The sequence below is a fragment of the Solea senegalensis genome, linkage group LG2 (assembly GCF_019176455.1).
Source record: "Solea senegalensis isolate Sse05_10M linkage group LG2, IFAPA_SoseM_1, whole genome shotgun sequence".
In the NCBI taxonomy this organism is placed as follows: domain Eukaryota; kingdom Metazoa; phylum Chordata; class Actinopteri; order Pleuronectiformes; family Soleidae; genus Solea; species Solea senegalensis.
Window position 1 is genome coordinate 33,679,645 of NC_058022.1, and position 24,063 is coordinate 33,703,707.

Genomic DNA, 24,063 nt, shown 5'->3' on the forward strand with positions numbered 1-24,063 from the left:
CTGTGCTGGACAGTGAAGATACAGCTGCTGTGACGTGGAAGTAAATTGTGATAAAAATGGCCGCCTTCCTGCAGAGTTGACGTGTGATTTTTTTTTTTTGACCCACAAAAACAACAAGCTGCCATCATCAGTGTGTGAATAGATGTCCTCTGACACATAACACTGACCAACAGTGACTTTCACGTCCTTCCTTTAAGGATCATTTCTTACCTATCTTTGCTGCTGTGACCGTCGGCGCTCAGGAAGCAGGTTTTGTTGGCTCGTCATTCTGTGCACTGTGACTGCAGGGTCGTGTTCGGGAGATGGAAAACAGGTGAGCAAGTCAGGTGGATGGAGGGATGGATGGATGGAGAGGGGGTGCTACACTGACATCTGTTGGGCAGGTGAGGAATGACAGGGTCTGTAAAGACATGGGACATGAGGACAGAAACTCAGGCCTTGTTTAGACTGTAGCCCAAAATAGGATTTGTAAGCATGTGGGATTGGAATCTGATCTTCTTGATTTAACAGTTCACATCATAAGATATACTGACATGGTCTAGTGTATGGATTATGCTTCAAAATCGCATTTGGACTACCAGACCAAACAAACCCTAACAGAGAAAGAGGAGACAACTGAAGGCGTTTGCACAAAAATCCTTTTATTTCCAGGATCCATGAGCACAAAAGACAAACTGTATTTTCTTTTTTAAAAATTCTGCAACCATACACACAACGACTTTTAGTGACAAAAGTAGCTAAATAAAGTCTGTGTATTTAAAAATAACAAACAAAAAAAAACAGCTACAGGAAAGTTTGGTTTTAAGGTTCACTTCAATTTCTGATAAAAATGGCAACTCACATATAAATAAAAGAGCAATAAAGTGGATTTGAAAGATGTTGCTGAAGAACGGTCTTACCTTACGGTTATAGCACCATTTCTGTTTTGAGCTAAAGTGACAAACTGTGGTTAAACGTGACATGAAGTCGGGATTCATAACAACACACACTTGTAAAAAAAATGCCCGTTTCCCCTCTGTGCTGAAGAAGGTTTGTAAGAGCGGTGATTTAAAGTAGTGCTTGAAACAACAGAAAGCAGATAGTCATATATATATATATGTAGATATACTGTATATGCACAGACAACAATACTTTTTCTTTTTTAAATGACTGCCTCTAAAGTGTTTTCTTTCACTCATACAGCATTTGATCTCACAGCTGAATTTAACTTGGAGAAGAAAAAGGAAAACAGACAAAAGGCAAATCTGTAAATGCATCTCATTATTTAAAACTTTTCTTTTTAGTGAAATAATAAAAGATTTCCTTTTACCCAGGACATTCACGTGTGTTTACACTATTGTTTGTTTTTTTGACTCCAGCTTCTTGGCTCTGTCTTTTACTTTGAAAATCTTTGAGTGTATTTATATATTTAAACATGTGGTTAAACTCTGACAAGAAAATAACTATTAGGGCTGCAATGATTACCCAGTTACTAAGTGACTCTTCAACTATTTTGGTCAATGAATTTTAAATAATTTTTTCCAGTGTTTTAAGTTTTTAATATTTTCTTTCCTCCTCCTCCTCCTCCTCCTCCTAGTGACAGAAACATCATTAAAACTGGTTTGTGGACAAAACAAGAACATCATTTCAAGGTTTGGGGGAAAAGAAGCCATTTTTCAACATTTTATAGACAAAACGACTAAGAAAAGGATCAACAGAGGAATATATTAGAAAAAAATCATTAGTTGCAGCCCTGGGACATATGGTGTGTTTGCACCGGCTCTACTAAAGAGGGTATAGACCTCTTTCTATGATGCTCTTTTAATGTAAATTCTGTAAAAACTCTAAAGTTGCATGTATAAATTACACACAAATGGAGTCAGACTGGGTATTCCTCTGTGAATTACTCATTTTCTATTTAAATAAATAATCATTTCTAGTTAACAGTTAATCTGGCATGACGCGAACGCATCGTAGGATTACGTTCCTACTAATGGCTGCGGGAGAAGGTCCGAGGACAAGAGTCTGGATGAGGAGGAGACTGTGGAGCATGCAAAATTAAAATAGCTCTGTCGCTTTAATGAAAAGCCGAAATGTCTCATGTGCAGCGTTTGACCATGTGGTAAAAAAGAAACACACACAATTGTACACTTCTCGCCTGGTTTGGTTTGGTTCGAGTCTCCATGTATGACTCACATAATCACGAACAATATCCACTTTAAATGTTGAGTCAGTACAGTAAAAGCACTGAGAAGGATCTCTGATAGTTTCCCACACATGCACGTCATGTCCGGATATGAAAATAACAAGAATAAATGCTTCATTTAGAATTATTTTGAACATTGAAGTGTGAATTTTAAACGTGTGATTACAGACAAAACAAAAGCTGAGAAACTCTGACATGTGCCTGCTCTTTCACCTTCACTTGCAATGTATTATTTACAGCTGGGTTCTTAATGGATTACTGTGTGTGCATGTAAGTGCACTCGAGTGTTTCCCACATGACACGACTGCAGGATAAAAGTGTAGTCAGTAGTCAGACTATGACAAAAGGCATTAAAGGGAGATTTCACACCAACGTCTCCTGTCAGGAAACAAAAATGCTATCATTTTTTTTTTCTCTTCTTCATTTCAGTGCCACAAATCAGATCGTCTTCTGATTTGTGTCGGTAAAATGCTGTACATGTTAAGTGCACGACATCGCTGTAAACCTAGAGTAGGCTAAAAATGCAGCATGAGGATAAATGCTGTGACGGAGCAGCTGCAGCAATAAATATCATTCTCGATGAAATGAAAAAAAAATCACAATAAAACGCTGTTTTTGTTGACATGTAAACAACATCTACTCACCCTAATACTTAGCTACTTCTAGGTGAGAAATGAAAACGGATGCTTAAATAATCGGTCGTTTACGACGGGAGTGTTAGGGCCATACCGAAGAAAGGAGTGGAAATATTACACGATCTATGACTTTTTTCTTCACTTCTTTTATTAGCCTACGCCTCTCCGTCCACACGACGTGACCACTAATTCAGTCAGTGCTGCAATTAATTGTGATTACCATGCTTCAGGTTACCGTGCCGGCAATGCCGCGCTCGCCTGAATTCCACTTCTTCTGGATCCAAAAATCACCCATTATGCGATTGTTTCTTCAGAAGCGACTCAGTTTCTCACACGATCGTTTCCAAAGTGCGGATATTGAAGTAAATGTGTAAAAGATTCAACATTTCCTTATTTGTGAAGCCCAAACTAAAGTAGATCTTTATCTTGACATCAGTAAGGCCCTAATACTATGTCGTTATTGTGTGTTCAGTCTAAATCTCATGGCTTCTTTCACTTTAAATGACTTTAAACAATCCTCGATGTGAGGACAAACAAATAATAATAACCAGCAGACGTGCGGCCGAATCGTTACGACACAAAAGAAAAGCAGCATGTTCTAAAAAACTCCGTGCTTCAAATGCTTGTATTTAAATCACTGTAAAATCTACAGTTTGTTAGATATTTCTTGTATCGCTACAAATTTTAGTGTTATTTTTTTTTCAGTCAAGTGCAGTAGCAGATAATATGTGGTAAAACATATTAACATCAGTGTTTGTGATTGTTTAACAAAGCAACAATCATGGTTCATTCACCTTTTCAAGCACTTTAAAGATTATTTTTAATGCTTTTCCAGCACCTTGCAGCTGTGTTAGATTTATATGAACGTATACACAAACTCAAGATGATTATTTCACTCTCTCATCGCAATAAAAGAAATGGAATTTAGCAAAAAACAACCAAAATCCTGTTTTATAATAGTCACACACGCGAGGTCCAAACCCAGCTAGACCAACTATTCAGCCAATAAGCTATTTTTCGTAAAGAAATTCAGTCAGTATTTGAAGCGTTTTTAGATTTTTTCAATCTTTGAAAACACATCTTTAAAATTCAAGCATTTTCAAGGGTTTCAAGCACCCGTACGAACCCTGTGAAATGTTATAAATGTCACACTTTACTTCAGCAGATATAGATTGTCAGAGCTGGGAGTCGCTGAGTCGATGTTAAACATCTGATGCTTTCATTTTTGGAGCATCAACAACAGCTGACCATCCTTATTAAGTGCTTATTTAAGTAAAAACCCTTGCTGTTTAAGGTCTTTTTATCGTCTGCTCGCTTCATCCTGGACAGTTTCTACCAGGTTGAATCACTATTTATTAGATTCATGGTTGTGTGATGTCTCACCTTGGCATAATAAGTGAAAACAGTCCTTATTTTCTCTCTCTTTTTGCAACATACAAACGCGACATCTGTTTTCCTTCTGTACCTTCTCTTCAAGCCCTCATCTGACCATTTACCCATCGTCTTTTCAGAGGAAGAATTCTGATTTCTGCGGGTCCTGTCGAGCGGCGAGTCCTTCGGGACACGAGACAGGGATGTCGTCCGTCGCCGCGGCGTTTCCGCTGGGCATCAGACACGCCTTGATGTAAGTTGATGCTGCGTTGGTGGCACTGAGGTGGGAGCCATTCTCAAGCTGGAAAAGGAGAATGAAAATTCAACTGTGCTCATATTTTAAAGATTATACTTTAAAATATGAGATTATATTTTCTGAAACCAGTGTTGACCTTAAACACGTGAAGGTCAGGAGGTCACTCAGTGATTTATGTGAAGTCCTGAGAGACATAATGACCGCAAGAGGAAGCAGAGGAATAAGCGAGGGAAGGAGTGAGGGAAAGACACAACCAGGAGATAGAAAGGGAGGAGTTTCCCACTCATGATGAGTTACATCATAGTGACTGTAATCTCCTACAGATTAGGTTGTTAACTAGGGGCAGGAATCACAGGGTTCCTCACAACACCAATCATATAACGATGTAACAATTCTGTGATAATCAATATATTGCGAGACAATCCCATAGCGATACGTCTGTCTGAACTGAAGAAAACCAAACGTTAACGTGAAAAGTTCAAAGTGCAGGATTTGTCTGTTTATTATAAGTCTATGCATTGAACGTTGACGGAGCATTTTCTTTCTCCGCCATTATCCCGCTGTAAACTCCAGGTACCCTCTACCCAAGTTTCCCCTCATTCATTTGAGCAGCGCCACCGCGAGGGGACAGGAAGTAGTGTAACTGTAAGCAACCGTTTACTTCATTCTGTCAATTATAATATTGATATTTGACCTGGTGTATCGTTTATCGTATTGAACGAGGAAGGACGACGATATGTCAATCAAATCGATATTCTGACCCACCCCTATTTTTAACCAGCTAATTAGCACTGAAAATTCTTCAATTGCATTAGATTAAATTCACTATTTTATCATTATTTTACATGATTACTGTTTTAAGGCAGAGAGGACACTTTAAGGAAAGGCATTTTAAAACAGACTCATATCATATCATAATATTGCACTTGCCATAATTTGTTGTAGTATTGTATTTTGTTTCTGTACATTTATTTGTTTCAACTCCTTAGATTACATGGATTAACCTGATTTTTGAGTGGTTATATCAACAGATTGATATATAATGACATCATAATTACTTATATATACTTATATTCTCCTCATGAAAAAATTAGCTCAAACTAATCTCCAGTTAAATCCTGTGTCTACTGTCTGTCCGCTGAGTACAGTCTCTCAGTGTCCTGTGTTCACAGCATAAAGTGATTCAGTCAAAATTGTAGGTCAGCAGCAGCGACGATGCTTAACTGCTCAGCCTGCCAGTATTTTTCTTTCAACGAAAGGCACTGACCCTGAAGAATAACAGTGGATGCAGAATGGGGCAGAGGGGGGGTTGAATGGATGCCTGTGGGGGTTTGTTCTGTTCATCACATTATTGTACTCCTTCACTCTACTGAATCTCCTGTCCCGTCTCTCGCCCTCGCTCTCATGTTGCACTACATCCTCCTTTCTTTGTTTTTTGTGCTAAATACAGACAATGATCTTTCATTGCTTTGGAAAAACAGGACGCAGTGGAATAACACTGCTGAAAAGCTTCACCGATAATGGGATAAAGGCAGTCAGATACACTTGCACTTTTTATTTATTAAGCCAAACCTGTTTAACAACCTTGGAATTTGTATAAACGCTCATGGGTAAAAAGGAACATAGCTGATGTGCTGATTTGTGCAGAAACTCAAACCAGAAGCGGTATCAAACAAAATCCTGAAGCATTACTGATAGGATGGTCCTTTAAAGATGATTTCCTCCATCCTCCTCATAAATGAAACCAAATATTATAAGAATCTTCTATTTCTCTAAGCAGCTGACAAGAAATCTGAAAAATAAAAGATTTGAATGTATTTCAGAAAAGTTTCACCCAAATACGTTCATGCCATTATATAGCAGTAGTAAAGTATATTAAAAAGTGGCAAAAGTGATTACTTGAACTCATCTTTACCATCCTTTCTATTTGACTCGCACTGTTTTTCTGCATAGCTGATAAAACCCCAGTACTTATACAGACACTGAACCATCTCCCCCTTGTTATATTTACATGGCATGTCTGCTCGCATCATTACAGTTTACACTGAGCTCCATGTCGGCTCAGGGCCTCGGTGTGCTGACTCGGAAAACAATCAATTTCCATGGCAAGTGAGAGGGAACAGCGCAGGGGGTTAAAGGGTCGCGGTTGTGGATTTTGTGGATTTTGCGTACTCCTGGGTTTGTTGATATTCGGTGATATTTGAGAGCAACACAGACTCGTCAATGGAGCGAGAATCACAGAGTCTGCCTCCCAGACCAAGCAGTTCTGAGCAGAGCTGGCACTTTGAGTCGTTCTGACAAGATTAGAAAAAACGTGAAGGACAGAACTGACATGACACAAGACCACGGAGGTGGGATTCATTTTTTAGGATGGATGATCCACCTACTGCCAGACCCTGTTTTCCAGAGATTTAAAAAAAAAACACAAAATCTTGAATTTTAATGACAGAAGTTAGCATCCATGTTTGATTGATTGTCTTTCACATATTTTAGTTTAAGTGTTTGTCACCGTCATTTGTGAGTTTTTAGTGATTTGTGTCCCGGATGAAGGCCTGAGTTTACTGCATGTTGCTGCATAGGTTTTCTTTTATTTTGACATGCCTTGATTTTCAAATCTTTTTTTTTTCTTTACTGTTTTTGTTTACTGGTGAGAAAAGGTGATGCCATGATGTTGTTAGTTGCTATTTTGAATAGATAAATAAAAAAAGAATGGTTTTATAATGTGACTGCTATACAAAATTACTAGAAAAAACTCAGTATCTTACAGTATCTTCATCGTGGTAACTCAATTTCTCTTACCTTGCTGTGCGTGGCATCCTCTGCACTGGTGCTGAACACGCTGTAGGCCTGTAAAGATGGCAGACTGTGCTGCAGCTGGGAAAGACCCAAGAACTGCTCCAAATCAAGTGTAGAACTCTGGCCTGGACACTGAGGCAAACACGACAGAGGGAAGTGAGTCTCCTGCAACATCTGCTGATGTCTGTGGTGACTCTGCAGCTGGTAGTGACAGGCGTCACCGTTCTGTACCGTGCCGCCTGCATACGACGTGGTGTTGGAGATGCTATAACCTGTGTGACTGACCTCCATGTTTGGTGGAAAGGCTGAGTGTCCATTTGGGATGCAAGATCTGCTTGTTGTCAGTTCGAGCTGATTCTGGAAACCAGGCACCAGAGACGGAGTCTGACTGTTTTCCTGCAGATGGCACTGGAGTTGGACAGAGTGCTGCTCCTGTTGGAGCTGCCACTGTTTGTGTTCACTGTTTAGCTGTGAGGCTTTGAGTGCAGTATGTTGGTGGTTGTGGTTGTTAGTGTGACGGAGGCTTTCTGATGTGATTAACCAGTGTCCATTAGGGATCCCAGGTAAAGTGTTGGTGTCCGCAGCTCCAGGCTGAGCGACAGACTGGATCGGCTCCAGCTGAGCTTCCACCTGCTCACTGGCGCTAATGTGCTGCTGCATCTGCTGTGACAGCTGGACAATGGGCTGTCTGCAAATAGACACAGCTGAAGGGGCAGCAAGTGAATTCTGGGAGACGTTGGGATTCGAGTCGGGGTTTGGTGGATGGCTTGAAAGTCCAAATCCGCTTGTCTCACCGCGTTCCTCTCCTTCAGTGCCGCTCTCCAGGGATTCATGAATGTAGGAGAGGATTTCATTGTTGGTGAGAAGGTCACTGAGGGTGGGGATGTGGTTGGGGTCCAGCTCCACCTGGATCATCCTCTCATCCAGCAGCAAGAGCTCCAAGTCTTCAGCATTCAGGCCCAGATTCTCCAGAGCGTTGAAGAGCTCACTGTTGGAGCACGTCTCATCACTGTCAAGAGACAAGGAGTCCAAAGTGGCCAGCAGGGGATCATAACTGGACGTTTTACCATTACATGTCCCCGTCTCCCCGTTAGATACAATATGCCAGCTGTCGCCACCTAATAAACCACTAAAGCCCTCAGTCTTGCTTTGCTGTTCACTAATAAGGCTGCTGTGGTGGGACATTTCAGGCTCCATGTTTGGTTGGCAGACGTACACAGACTCATCCTGGCTCATCAGGGCTCCCAGCAGGGACTTTGGGTCCAGGTCATCTGCAGAGCTCTTGTCCATTTTGCCCTTTTTGGGCTTGCTGCCTTTGGCTTTGCCTTGGAAGGAATCAGGGAAGCCGTGCAGTGGATAACTGGTGTGGTAGAGCATCGCTTCGCCAGTGGCAAAGGTAAAAGGAAGGTGCATGGACCTCTGCCTCAGCTGTTCCCCTCCTTCCTCGTCGCTGTGGAAATAGACATTACAAGGAAGAAATGAACAAATTAAATTAAATTGAAAATCTAAATGGAATCATTGTACACTTACGCCAGAGGTCTCTGGGTGGCAATGATGTAGTCCGGTTTGCTGTTCTTGTAGACAAGCCGGGCGTTGGCCTGGACCCACTTCCACCGGTTGTCCTTGGTGAGCAGCCTGAAGACAGTGAGGCCGCTCTCGCCCGTCTTCATCACTGAAATCACATCACACGAGACACTGACAGGCTCTGAGTCACTGCTGCCTGTGTCCTGCATTTGTTCAGCTGTGATGAAGGCCGCATGCTGGTGTTCTCTTTTGGCTACATGCATGTAGACATTTATGTAACCCAGTGCACCTAAATCTCCAGGCTCAGTGCTTCTGTCTTGTTAGTAAGTTAGTAAACTTAAACGTAGAGTTCAGGTCCACACCAGTGGAAAAAGAACAACAAGCCACAACTGGCAACAACCAGTCAGTACTGTCAGTTTCAACTATTATGGGAAGTTCTTTATGTTTCAAAGGTAAAGGCTGCAAGAAAACCTGAATCCCTCTGGAGCCATGAATGCAATAAGTCTTGTGTATTTACAATACGATCGATTCTACAATCGATTTGTTGTGTCATTGTCTATCACTAACAAGATCTGGTCCAGGTTCTGGGTTTAAACGGGGATAATATTAATGTTCTCCTATTGTCAAATCCTCGTTCTTGTAGCAGCAAAACTATAACTGCACAATTAACCAGTGCTTATGTACCCTTTTTATTTGTAATGACACTGTGATACGACAGTGACCTTCATGTCCGCCACTTTTAGTGTTATTGAAGACAATATTTCCATATCACATAACTCAAAATGGGGGTAAACTAAAAGTGATAGTGGCACTTGGAGCAGGCATGATAAGAGTTAACTTCACGATCTGTGGCCTAAGATTTGTTTTTCTCCTCATAGAGTGAAGAATAGAGGAATACTGGATGGTGTTAAAGAAAAGTCTTTCACTTTGAGTGTGGACTCTGTTCCGGCTTTTGTGTGGCTGAGCTGAACCTTCCCTTATGTCCGTGTGTGCACTACAGTGTGTACTGCATAAATGCATCTCTGTGTTACATGTTTCCAAACCCATATGCATGCATTTCAGTTTCTTTATGCATGACTACATGTGTGTTTGTGTGTGTCTGGTTGCACACCATGGGCACCATGGTTATGACTAACCGGGTCATGTGGTACACAGGCAAAGTAGGACACTTGACTCTCACATCATCAACAGACAGATATACACACACACACGTTGTGTGTTTGCTTGTAGCATGTGTTACATGTGTCAAGTTAAGCCAAACGTGACACAGACCACGTACTGATTATTCAGTCAATTTACTATTCTTAATTCGTATTATGGTCTTGTGTAACACGACCACTAGTTACAGTTCGTAACTTATTAATAAAGCTACATCTTTAGCACTTTAAATGAGGAAAACAAGAATAAAAGTATTGGAAATGAGCTAGTTTTATTGTCATACTCAATGGAATATGGTCATATTTGACATTTATAACTTCTGTTGTGACAGGAAAGGAGCGGAAGCTTTGCTGCCTTGCCCAAAAGCACCTCAGCGGGCTTGTTTGACAATAGTTTATTAATTTAATGCCGCCAGGGACTTGAATGATGCATCAGAAACCCGATAAAACAGTTTTGACTTACTTCTAACGTGGTTTTCGGCGCAGTACAACATGTCAGCCGCGTGGATGAACTGGTAACCCGAGCCTCGAACCCTCAACTCCGCCTCAGTGTAGCCCAGGACAATTTTGCCCCTGAAAAAGCAGGACAAAAAAAAACCAGAGGATTTATACATGAATTACACAGTCGCTACAGACCTTAAGATGGTGTTGTGAGTTTTAACCGGATTTACTTTGCGTCACAGGCCATGGGTGTGAAATCGAGCTTGTGTTTGGTCCTGAAGATCATGTTCCTCGTTCTGATTTCCAAGATGGCTGGAGGCTGGATGGGTGTGGCGATGGCAAAGAGGGCGAGCTGAGGAGGCGCACTTGCCTCGCTGTCGCGATGCTGACGACTCTGACCGTGGAGGAACTTCAGCCGACCTTGGATATTCAATGCCTGCAATGACACGTGAAACAAAGGTCGTGTTAATGAATCGGAGAAATTCTACATTGATTGTGGGATATTTGTATCAACACAGTGAACTAATAAGACATGGAAAGGGGGATAACACTATTTTTTCCTTCTTTTCTCTGCGTCTGATTATCCCACTTCTCCCTCTGAGGTGGTTGCATCATGCTTCCACAGCAGATGTCTTTTTTCTCACCATAAATCATATTTAGCCTCAACATACTTGGTCTACTTTGTCATTTTTTTCCTCAGAAATCCCTTCCAGCTACTCTCCCTTTCATCATATGACTTACTGTACACACAACTTCAAAACAAGATGTGTGTGTTTTTCCCCTCAAGCTACAAAAGGAGAAACATTTAGATCAAGATCTGGCTAAAAAGAGAAACTAGCTCCACTATGGAGCCAAGTTTTCCTGTGTGAACCCAGGACTGATTTTGAAGACGACTATGAACTTTTCCTTAACACCATTAAAGTCAATAATCAAGATAAATAATCTATTTATCACCGAATCTCCTGGCTGTAAAGTCACAATTTCAGACTCAGCTACTGATTTTGACGTTAAAAGAAAACAGCAGTGACTCAGATGGTGTTTGGTGTTTTTATCAGTATGACCATATAAATGTGGATTATACGAGTCTTACAGAAGGATCTTGATATTTTACTAATTCAGTATGCTATGTTTTTATTCAAATTTGATCAGCTGTTCTTCTCTCAACTCTTTGCATCTCATTTGAGGACCCCACTTTCCCTCCTTTCTTTTTCTCTGCTGTTAGCTCTAGTTAATTGACTTTGGTGGGTTTAAGAGGCTGCAGCCGTGATGTCAGGAATCTAGCCCTGAATAGCAGGAGGGATTACAGAAAACAAAGCCATAGCGACCAGGAGACACAAGCAGAGACCTGGCTTACTGCTCACGCAAACGCACTGGGAGGGAAGACTGAGAGCCGCAGGTTTTACACCATCCATGGATCCTTGACCTCATGTTGACATCTCTGGGAGCAGCAGTATACGAATCATGTTTGCAGACTTTTCAAAAGCCTTGCTCATGGTGCCCCATTTGACCAGATTCCACATGTATGGATCTGCAGTGAGCCACGGCATGATTTCAAAGTGCCGCTAATTGTCTCAGTGAGAGCAGAAGTGGCCCAGTCTGGAGCTACCAACCCTGACTAAGCAAGTTCCCCCTCGTCTCTTCTGAGCACTGGGGGGGATTAAGGCCCTTTTACCCACGACCCTGAGGCTCCCTTAAGGCGGATTACGAGAGTAAATGGTGGCTTCTGATCCTGGAGAGACTCTGCGGTGGCACGCCATACCATCAGCAGCACCAACACGCCACAAACACCGACTCATTTTATTTTTTTTTTTACTCCCTTCACTGAAATAAATGATGCATCTGTACTCTTATTCTCTCTGTACTCATATTATAATCTCACCATGAAGCCAGAGGAGTTGTCCAACAAACAGCGGAAGCGGCAGACAAAGCCTCTCTCCAGAAAAGAGGAGTTCTCAGGTGGAAGCTGGTCGGGGTTGTAGCTCACCAGGCAAGAAGACGCTGATTCACCATCTGAGAATATATGTGTGTAAATATAGAGTTTTAGGTTTTGATGCAATTATTTACTATTAAATAGCACAAAACCTTGGACCCATAGGTTATACTTGTTTGTGTGTCTTGTCAACTGCTGACCCTTACTCTAATTCAAAATGACAAGTGCATATATTTGTGTGTGTGTACACAAATATATGTGTGAGCATGTGTGAGCTGCTGCTGCTGCTGAAAGTGTGCGTTTGTTTTGGTTGCCGATGTGTCCCACTGCTGTGTCACACTCCTGTGTGTACACTGTACAGAGTGCAAGGACATGTTAGAGCGGGTAAGGGGGTGCACTGTAACATTTAGATCATATTGCCAAAGGTTACCTCTTCTTTAGCCATAACATCCGTTTACAGCAGTTTCTGTTTCTAAAACACCATCATTTTAAAAATCTAAAGGATATAATGTTTGGTTTTTACTATTAAAGGTCCAATGTGCTACATTTATTACGGTTTATTGGCAGAAATGATGCATTCGCATGACCATACAAGGGTATAGTTGCTTTATAACAACTATAGTTTGGTTTTCATAGACTTGTATATGTAGTTAAAAGAAGGTTTCAGTAAAATGCGTTATAATGTAAAATTTGTTTTAAAAAAGTCTGAAGTCATCACATAAACAATTTAGGGGTAACATTAGATAAATTACATAACTTATGGATTCACAACATCAATATTTTGGCTGTGTTGGTATTGATCCGTAGTTGACCCTCTAAATTAGAGTTCTAAACTCGTTTCAGACTGTTTCCGACCCCTGCACCCAAAACATTATAAACATCCTGGGAAAAAAAGCAGGAAACAGAAACAGAAAAAAAAAAACGAAAAACAGACCAGTCGGGGAATCTGTGGGGGTTCCTTGGCCAGCAGGAGGGTTGAGGGCCCAGTGCAGGTTCCTCCTGAACTCCTGCTGATCTTCAGTGTGGATCAGCTCAAACACACTCTGATGCATCACATCAGTCTGGCAGGAGAACAACACAAGTTCAGGAAACAACTCCTCTGTATAACAGTTAACAGTGGACACAAATTAAGAATAAAACCCTGCCACCCATATAGAAAGGGTAAAATAAGGGGTTATTTGAGTTAAGGCTTGTACCTTGAGGTGTATGTTTGATTCCGTTTGCCTTGAAGTGGAGCCAAGAGAAATTAAGTGTCACTAAATATTTTAATCAAACAGCTGAAACGGAGCCAAAGACCCGCTGTGACCCTGATATCTGTTGTCCAGACACAGCATGACCTGACTGGAGGACTGGAGGGAACCCACCTTCCCACTGCGGGACTACTCACAATCACCGGGAAGGAATTTTGACAGGCAGAAGTGTGAGGTGAAATTCTTTTCAAAACGGCAGAATAATAATAATAAGACGTCTCATTAACTGTGGTTTATTCAAGCTGACCGGTAACTCCAGGCAATGTTTGAGCTAATCTGCACACAAGATACTGAGACAATTGAGGGAACACTTTGGAAACCACAGAGTGACTGTTCTCAGTAAATATGTGCATGATTTAACCTTGTAATATTATTACATATTACATTTCATTTGTAATATGAAATGTTAGTTAACAACCCGCCGTGATTTGTCAGTAGTTAAACCCTGTTTAATGTAGTGTATTGGTCTAAAACTACAAAAATACCACGCATGAGTCCACAGCGTTCCTTTCCTTTACTTTACTTTCCCTGAGTTTTGTTGTTTCACTGTTCTGTCTCATTTCATAGGATTAAAAACAGCTGTACATCACTTTTGTTATGGGTTGAATAGGTGCCCCACTGTGTGGTTGTTGTTTCTAAACACTCAACAGTTTTTTTTAGTGAATATTAAGATTTGTGACATTTCATAAACATAAAAACATGCGTAACAAACATTTTGTCAATAATTCCATTTATAAAAACAAATCTTTCAACTTTCAAGCATTGACTTTGTTGACTTTATATGTAAAAAAATTTTTTACGAGGTTTCTTGAATGCATCTTGAACCTGCTCCGTCTAGTCCCAACTCGCTGCAGATCCCACAGAAGTGATGACATTTACCAGGGTCTTCGAATGCATCTCGTTAGCTTAACACACTGTGAGCCCTGCAGTACTTTAATAATACAAACAGCATTTTTGTGCTAAAAATGCTAAAAAAAAAAGAGCCGACGCGCCTCAGGTGGACGGGGAAAAAACAGAGCAATGAGGTAGAGTTACCTGATGGAAGCCAAGGTAATCCAGGATGGTGTGGGAGCAGAAGAAGACAATTCCCTCAGCTGTCACCACCAGGACAAAGCCGTTCAAGGCCTGCAGCGAAAACAAATAAACACAGAAAATGCATCTCCTGTCATTGGAATTGAACATGGGTAGTTTTACCTGCTACAGTCTAAATGTCTCCTAATTAGAAACATTCCCCACATTCAAGAACACAAAAAAATGAGAAAATAAGATAGATAGAAGATAGAAAGAGAATGATGGGGGAAAAGGGGAATTCATTCTGGAACCAAGTGAGTGTCAGTAGATGGAGAAGTCATGTAGAGGAGGAGATGGAGGTCACTAATGTATGACTAACACCTCCATCATCACTTCTTCTTCTCCTCCTCTCCCCTTCTTTTCCTCGGGGCTTGGTGAGGAGGTGATGGCACCGAGTCCCGTCTGTACAAAGAGCCGTAGCGACACCCCGCCAGCTTCTGCCTCCGCTTTAATGATGATGATGATAATGATGGTGACCTCGTTTTTCATTTCCTCGTTTGAGCTCAGATGGATTTCCACGGCTTATTATTGTTGCTGGCGGAACTGAACAATTTGTTTTGGAACGTGCTTTCAAACTGCATTACATGATGTCAACATGTGCCTTATTTAAACAGAGGAAGTGAGGATATACAGTCAACTTACATTTATATTGTTATCAGTATATATCTGCACGTCAGATTTGACAAAAAAGTCCAAGTCATTCATCCATAATAAATATTTACAGTACATTCATCGGTCTGCAGAAAACACATCCTTCTCTTTCACTCTCATGTTTGGCCAACCTTGCCCTCTCCTGAGACTGAGTGTGTGTGAGAGAGAGCGGTGATGTTTGTGTGTCTGCTGGAAGATAAAAACCCAATGAGACAAAACTCTTCCTGGAAACGCAGGAAATCTGAAAACTCCCCATCTCACGACAGCATTTCCGATAAAAAAGAAAATAGTTTGACGATAAAAATTGTTCAATCTAGGTTTCCTGTTTTGTCTTTTTTTTTGCAGATTACCAAAAGTTGTCCATTTTGTTCTGACCCTACAGACTACAGACCACACACACACACACACACTTTTAAGGACTCTGCATTGACAGCATAACCAAAGCTGTATCTTTAACCACAACTACAATCCACAAGAAATCAGGCCTCAGTACAACCAGGTTTTGGTCTCCATGGGGACTACTACTCCTCAAAAAGGTCAGTGTTAATGCCAGGAAAGATCCTGAAGGAGGTGACAAATACAAGCGCACACATAGACCAAACCCCCTCTTTCCTTCAATAATAGATGTGTTCACCGGCTCTGTATAATTCATAGGCCAGCGTCTGTAATGGAACAGAGCAGCTGAAGGCAGGGAGCTGCTTTCTTTTGAGTCTTCACTTCTGGACTGACCCATTTACTCGACTGGGATCAATATGTTACATTCATAGAAATGTGTTATGTGTACTTCAGGTGACAAACTGACCAATATCACACTAAAAGCTTCTCCTCTCACTCAGAATCACCATGTATTTTAACTTAAATCACTTGAACCACTTAAACTAGATGTTTGGCAACAGGAGAACCCAGTGTGACCCGGAGAGCTTTAATGGACACATGGTTTACTTTAACTCTTTAACTTTTCACTTTACAGTAATAAAAGTGTGAAATGTGAGACTCGAGAGCTAAAAGAAAACGTGTTTCTGCAGCATGTCAGCGGAAAAACAAGCCCGTTCTCCTGATGTCCTCCTACTGTGCAGAGCAGCCTCTCCTCCATCAGAGAGCCACAAGTGACCACAGACTTACTCAACTTTAATTTAAAAAGCATGTTGTATTGCCCTGCATACAAACACAACAGGTAGCAGGACATGTATTGGCAAAAATATGGCACTTTTTAAAGAAATGCTCTCATAGCAAAAATAATAATATTATCTCCACAAGCAATACAAAATTTCCTTTGTGTAAAGAGGAGTGGAAAGACACACCTTGGTTGACAGCAAATTCAAGGACTTTTTCAAGGTCTTTCCAGGTCAAATTTCCTCAAATTCAAGGACAGAATGTGCTGACACAGCTTAAGATGGGAGGAAGACTTGTAAGCTTCGCACACGACATCCACTTTTATTGACTTGCAGCACGCTCTGCGTCTCTGGAGAAGTGATTGTCCTTGGAATCTTGGGTCATTTTGAGCCAGCGATCTTGGAATTTTCATTTCCCAGGCATCACGTCGTCAATTGCCCTCTCTTACTTAACGCTACTCGCTCGTCGTTCTGCACGGAATCTCACTAGTGTTTGGAGGCTCAAAATACAACACAAAACCACTGTGAGGAATATTTCCACAACGATAGACTGGCCATCTGTCCAGGGTGTGTCAGCTGAGATTGAGCACAGCACCCTGTGCAACCCTCATGTGGAGGATAAAATGGTAGAATAAGGATGGATGGATGGATGCTGGAGAGCAGAGACATATAGCTTTGCACTCATACACTTGTCATTACGGTAGAACCTCAGGATTCTGCAGACGTTTGTGTGACGTCAGCTTCTCAGTACTGTAATTCCTAAATGGTTAAATAATTGCCAGATACGGAAAGTGAGCGTTATCTTGGAAAAAGGGGGCAGAAGCACTCACTCATTGAACATTTTTTTGACAATTCCACATCCATAACATCAAATATAAATCCAGACAGCCTCATTATCAAGAAGGGTTCACTGCCCATTTCTGACTAACCTGCATCAGCAACTCCCCCTCAGGTATGCGCTGGTCTGTAGCAACCACCATCTTGCCGCCATGGTCACTGTGTTCGCTGCTCTTTGTCAGACTGTTGGACAGTTGTTTCTTCAATGCAACTTTAGAAAAAAAAAAAAAAAAAAAAGTTAGCGATGGGGATCGAGAAGGTCGCAGGTTTGGATCCCGGTTTGGACACTCACATGGAGTGAATGGTCGCTCACCTCTGTATGAAAGATGAGACAAAGCGACACAAAGATGAAGATACTTTAGGTTGTGATTAAATGAGCTTAAAAATAACATGTGCAGAGATGCATTGTACACAGTGAGGAGCCTTTTCTGTGTGACCCCTTTGACAAAAGCACCGAGGTCAGCGATGAGACTTTGACCTGAGGACAAAATCTATTAAAGTGGATCCAGTCTGAAAGAAACAAAGAGCTTTTTTTTTTTCTTCTGAGGCAGCCGCGGTGACATTAATGGAAGAGGAAATGTCAGACAATACAGAGGCCGAAGGTTCGACTGGTGACACGGCTTCATCTGAGCTCGACCCAAATTTGCCACGGGAATCAATAAAGCTCCATCGAATCTCTTCAGACTCGTGGATGGAGGAGAACAATTTTTTATTTCAATATCAACTTTCAAGAGCGGACATCAGTTTTTCACAATGAAAGAATAATGTAAAAATTACATTTTTTTTACCCATATTTATTCAATTCATCCTTGAATATAATAGATTTACTTGTGTTTTAATGGTGTTGTGGATACCTGCAATTTCTGACATTTTACCAGCCCCTAGGTTAAATGAAAAATATCAATGCTAAAACATGCACTGTTTGCAGTTAACGCGATAAAAACAAACACGACCTGCAGTGAGTTGCAGTTTGTTGGTGACTGAAAGCTCTGTTGGTGGCAGAGCTCAGTGTAGTGGAAGCTCTCAAGGCCAAGAAAGATGCACAACAAGCATGTCCACGATGAATTATTAAGAGAAAAAGGGCGAGTGGAGGTGGGGGTTTTTTTCCCTTCTTTTTTGCACCGTGACGTCATGACCAAGAGCCGCCGGCAAGAAAAACACCCGAAGGCACTTGAGGAGGAGGAGGAGGAGAGGGGACATCTGTTGGCACAACTGAGGACAACGAGGACACCAACAGCCGATAAAAACATCACAACAGACGCTCTTCAGTTCGCCGGGTCATGTTAAAGAGGCAGAAAGCAAACATAAACATGCCTGAGTGAGTCCACATTTAGGGGAGGGATAGATCAAGTGGAAACCTGAGTGTCCTGATGAAAAGGAAAATATTTTTTTATCAAACAGATGAAGGTTTGAGTGTTTAAGGGTTTGGTTTGCTTCAAAAATTATTCAATCAAATGAAAAAGTGCCATAGATTTACTGATTTTGACAGCGACTGTCTTGTCAGTCCTGTGTCTTCCGCTGGAACAGTGACACAAACAATAACCCGACTAATACAGCATCTCGTATCCCCCCACAATCACGAGTTTAAAAGGTTTGTGACCGAAATGAATTTTTCAGAGGTTCAGCCTGAGAGAGCAGAGACACAGCTTCTCCCAAATGACTGACAATACAATCTGCAGACGCCTGTACGTCTGTGGGTGTTGGGCAACAAAGACATTCGGGTTAAATACTATACTATGGATGGATTTATCTGTTCATTTTCTTCATTAATTAGTTCAATGTTTGGCCCATAAAATGTTAAAAAGCACTGATGAGTTTTCCCAAACCTCCAAAATTGTGTTCTCAAAATTATTCTTATTTTATGATTTCTTTTGTTATATAGAGCAAACAAACCAGAAAATATTCGCATTTAAGAAGCTGAAAAACTCCACTCCAACTGCTGCAAAGTCGTAGCTTCTCTCCAATAATTTGATTAAAAAGGGCAACAAACTCTTCTTCTGCTTCTAAATAACTCTACTAATGTAGTGTGTCTGCCAATGAATGAACTGGATTTGTTTGATATTTTCTTTACCTAATTTATACTCAGGCAATGAGTAATGATTGTTATTAGAGTTCTTAATTGCCATTAGCCTCCGAAAAACTGGACCGTTCATCATTTTATCTGACCAAGTGCATGGAAAGCACAACAGCCTTGCATTAAAGAGGAGAATCAAGCGATGCCTCAGAAGCTTTCTTCTCCTCTTTAATTCTTCTCCTGTCACATTACTGCCGCCGCCGCCGCCGCCGCCGTCTCCTCAGACCTACATTATCACCATGTGGCTCAGAAGTGTCGCCTCATGGCCACAGGCTAAGAGAGGCCCCCTGACCTACAAGAGGTTCCGCTTGCATTAAGACATTTTGATAAGAGACGGAGACGGGTCGTCCAGGGTTCAAGCACAGACACAGACTCAGTCTGGCGTGTCGTTAATCACAGTCACAGGTCGTGTAACCCGCTCTAGTTTTGCTTGTAGGCTGCTTTTTTAAAATAATTATTAGCAGTAATTTACTGTGATAAAAATGTAGGTCAGTGTGGTTTTATTCAGCAACAGTTGAACAGATCTGAGTGGAGGCTTTCACTTTATTCAATAAAACTCTTAGACATTGTGGGTTCATTCTTTTACATTCCTAATGACAACGACTTGACTGTCACTCACGATTAATCTGTCCATTATTTTCTTGATTAATCGAGCACTTGTTTGGTCAGAATGTCACAATGTTTTCTCCACACACCAGAAATTATTAAGTTTTAATCCAGAAAATATTCTGAAAGCTTGTTTTAATTCATAACAAAAAAACTTAAAGTGATGAATCGATGACCACAATAGTTAACGATTCATATACTAATCGACAAATACTCGATTAATTGCTGCAGCCCTAGTCTGGTTCTTTTCTCTCATCATGTGTCATTTCTCAAACTACTCTACAATTTGTTAATGATTAACTGAATATTGTTTAACTAAATTAAGGGTTAACGAGCAATTGTTTTAACGCAGAATTTTTATTATCAACCCATTATCGTCACGTTTCACCCCATTTCTCATGCTGTAAGTTTAGAACTAGGGCTGAAAGATTTGGGGGGAAAATACCTCATTTTTTTATTTTTACATTTCAGAAGCTGAAAAATCAGAAAACATGTTTTAATCATTAAAAAAACCCTCAAACTGATGAATCGATTAATTTAGTCATCAATTAAAAAGCCCTAATTGAATTTATATTCCATTGCAAGGATGAACTGTTTCCGACATGTACAAGTTATAATTTCTGTATTTGTTTTAAAGAATAAATGGTCAAAAGACAATTAAAATGCAGTTTTCTAACTGCTTCTTCTCAAACTGCAATGTGTATTTTCTCAGACAGATCACTGCCACGCATCATCGACCACCGTCTGAGTGTCAGTGTGTGAGTACAACGAGAAGACGTGGACACAGAGCACAGTTTCTGACCTGAGAAGAAGCTCTTGGTGCGCAGGAAGCTGACGCTGAGCCTCAGGATGGACAGTTTGTCCAGGCTGGAGATGACGTCTTCGGGGAAAGGCAGCAGACTGGCGAGCCGGTCCAGCTCGGAGTTCAGGCGGTCACGGTGGCGTTTGGATGGATTGGACTTGGCTCCTTCAGGAGAGGTCGGTTTGACTCTGGTGAGAAACAAAACACAGTGATATTTAAGATCATAATCAACTAACCTGATCAACTCAGGTGTATGTACATGTGTAGAACAACACTTCCACAAACTATCTTTGATACATGTTAAACAGAATCAAGAGAAGAAGAATTGGTAAATGAGAAACGTGGGGTCTTACCCAAGGACACATATAGTCTGGGAATCAAACACACAACCTTCCAGTAGAAAGACAACTTGTTTAACCATCATTGCTCAATTCTAACTCCTCATTTTTGTAATATTTCCCATTAGGAAATTACATTTAAAACTTAAGTTACAGTAAATGTCATATACTTTAAGATTTTTACTTTAGTAATATTGTAAAAGGTGAGTTCAACTTCTACCAAAGTCATTTTCTGGTCACATACATACTCAATTATCTCTTTGAGGGACTTTATACAGAGACTGTGTACATGTTTGCATGTTCTAAACAGAATTCAGTGAAAAGCAGCATATCAATCATTTTGAGAACAAATACTGGCCGGTGTGTTGAAGTAATGACTTCAAATCTGCTTTCAAACATCGTCTTATTCATCGAACATGTGATTTCAGCAGCTGAACCACAGATTTTCTACGGGTCACCTGATTAACTGATTTTGTTTGCTAATTTTGAGCCAATGCTGATATTAAATCTTACCATGTAAGTTTTCACTTTTTTTGTTTATAGCAACCACGACTTTTTATATGACAAAGGCATTTGAGAACATCATCATTTACAAGTTTGGGAAACACTGATTTTCAACATTTTCTGAGTTTTAAGGTGCAAACAAGTACGTGATTAATCGAGAAAGTAATCAACAGATAAAACGATTGTGAAAATAATTGTAGAGAGTAGAGACAGAACATGTACCTTTTGTGCATTGTCCTTATTAAACGTGTACTTTTTTCCAGATAGGAGAAATATTAACATGAGTATCAGCCATTAAAACAAAGTAAAATTGGTCGACCTATAAATTAATTAATATCAGCATTATTATTTAAAATAATGTAGACCTACCCCCTCTGTGCTGGTTTTCTTCTTTTGCGTCCAGCATACATGTTGTTTGTTGGTTTGTTTATTTATTTAATCACAGTGAAGTTGAAACACATCCATGAACTCCAGAATCCAGAAGAATCCAGGAGAAAAAAAAAACAGCCCGAGGCGAGAAGTCTGACATTCATGTGTTGTTGTTGTTGTTGTTGTTGTTGTTGTCATGAAGTGACACAACGAGAAAAACACGAAGAAAACAAACACGTGAAACTTGTATTACAGTGAGAATATGAAGCAGATAAGTGAAGACTGAGAGTGTGGTCCCCTCTGTAAACTCACCGGCATCAACTGTTGTGACGTCACTGACGGTTAAGTATCGCGGTTCTCCGCTCCTGTTACCGCGTCCATTGCGTCAAATGCCGCCGAAGGAACGTTCCGTTTTTAAAACATCGTTTCCAATTAATTGTTTTAACTTAACGGTCAGTTTTCACCCTCTTCTTCGCTCCCCGTGCTCCTCTGTGCCGCTCTCATCCTCCTCCTCCTCCCGCTGCTGCTGCTCAATCTGACGTTCCCCCTCTAACCAGTGTGCGCGCGCTGCCGTCCCTGATTTGACGGCGGGAGCGCGCGTTCAATCAGCCTCGTCTTCACGGCAGCCATTTTGACAAGTGTCAACAGGAGAAGCACAGGTGTGAATGATCACGTGTCGTGTCAGTCATCGCACAGCTGAATGGAACACAGCCATCAATCACTGCCAAAAAAAACTTTCACCACACATCACCACACATTGTAGAGCGGTTTGTGCACGAGGTCTTTTACTTTATGTTTGAAACTATCTGTGTTTTATGGAAGCCTTTTTTTGCCACTTGAAGTAAAAATATATATAAGTAAGTCATAATTGTGAGATATTAAGCAGCAATTATGAGGTGTTATGTCACAATTATGAGACACTAAGTCATAATCATGAGGTATTAAGTCATAATTGAGATACTAGTTCATAATTATGAGATACTAAGTCATAATCATGACGTATAAAGTCGTAAACATGAGCGACTAAGTTATAATTGAGATACTAAGTCATAATTATGACACACTAAGTCATACTGTCATAATTATGAGATGCTAAGTCATAATCATGACATACAAAGTCATAATTATGAGATACTAAGTCATAATCATGACACACTAAATCATAATTATGAGATACTAAGTCATAATCATGACACACTAAATCATAATTATGAGATACTAAGTCATAATCATGACATACTAAGTCACACTAAGTCATAATCATGAGATACTAAGTTATAACTGAGATACTAAGTCATAATCATGAGATACTAAGTCATACTAAGTCATAATCATGACACACAAAGTCATACTAAGTCATATTATCAAGTCATACTAATTACAAGTCATAATCATGAGATACTAAGTCATAATCATGAGATACTGTCATACTAAGTCATAATCATGACACACAAAGTCATACTAAGTCATAATTATGAGATACCAAGTCATAATCATGACACACTAAGTCATACTAAGTCATTGAGATACTAAGTCATAATCATGAGATACTGTCATACTAAGTCATAATCATGACACACAAAGTCATACTAAGTCATAATTATGAGATACCAAGTCATAATCATGACACACTAAGTCATATTAAGTCATAATCATGACACACTAAATCATAATTCTGAGATACTAAGTCATAATCATGAGATACCAAGTTATAACTGAGATACTAAGTCATAATTTTGGAATGCTAAGTCGTAATTTACAAGATGTTAAGTCATAATTATGAGATACTGAGTCATGAGATAGTAAGTCATAATCATGAGATACAAAGTAGTAATTATGAGATACTAAGTCATGAGATAGTAAGTCATAATCATGAGATACAAAGTAGTAATTATGAGATACTAAGTCATAATTCTGAGAGTCAAGTCATTATCCCATAATTATGACTTAATATCACATGATTAAGACTTAGTATCTCATAATTATGAGAGACTGTCTCATAATAATGACTTGCTATCTCATAATTATGACTTACTAATATATATCTTCCAAGTGGTGGAAATAGGCTTCCATGCAGTAGCACCGTGCTTTAAATCAGAACTAAAACACAGATTGTAAAATAGAATAGAAAGGATAAATAATATGAGAAGGTTA

At 40.3% G+C, this 24,063-nt stretch overlaps 1 protein-coding gene across 2 annotated transcripts; it reads right to left on the reverse strand.

The window, feature by feature from the left end:
* On the reverse strand, positions 1-22,430 carry ahr1b (aryl hydrocarbon receptor 1b). Of its 2 annotated transcripts, XM_044016326.1 has the most exons (13): positions 22,222-22,430; positions 21,910-22,062; positions 20,699-20,886; positions 17,309-17,427; positions 14,581-14,670; positions 13,230-13,356; positions 12,245-12,375; positions 10,596-10,801; positions 10,388-10,497; positions 8,774-8,915; positions 7,247-8,693; positions 4,317-4,492; positions 1-400 (listed from the first exon to the last, which is right to left on the reverse strand). In XM_044016326.1, the coding sequence occupies exons 2-12, from the start codon at positions 21,948-21,950 to the stop codon at positions 4,328-4,330; spliced, it is 2,766 nt and encodes a 921-aa protein (XP_043872261.1). In that variant the 5' UTR covers positions 21,951-22,062; positions 22,222-22,430; the 3' UTR covers positions 1-400; positions 4,317-4,327. The 2 variants fall into 2 exon arrangements, with proteins under 2 accessions (XP_043872261.1, XP_043872253.1); XM_044016318.1 differs by lacking the exon at positions 1-400 and having other exon boundaries at positions 4,250-4,492.
* Positions 22,431-24,063: the final 1,633 nt, after the last annotated feature.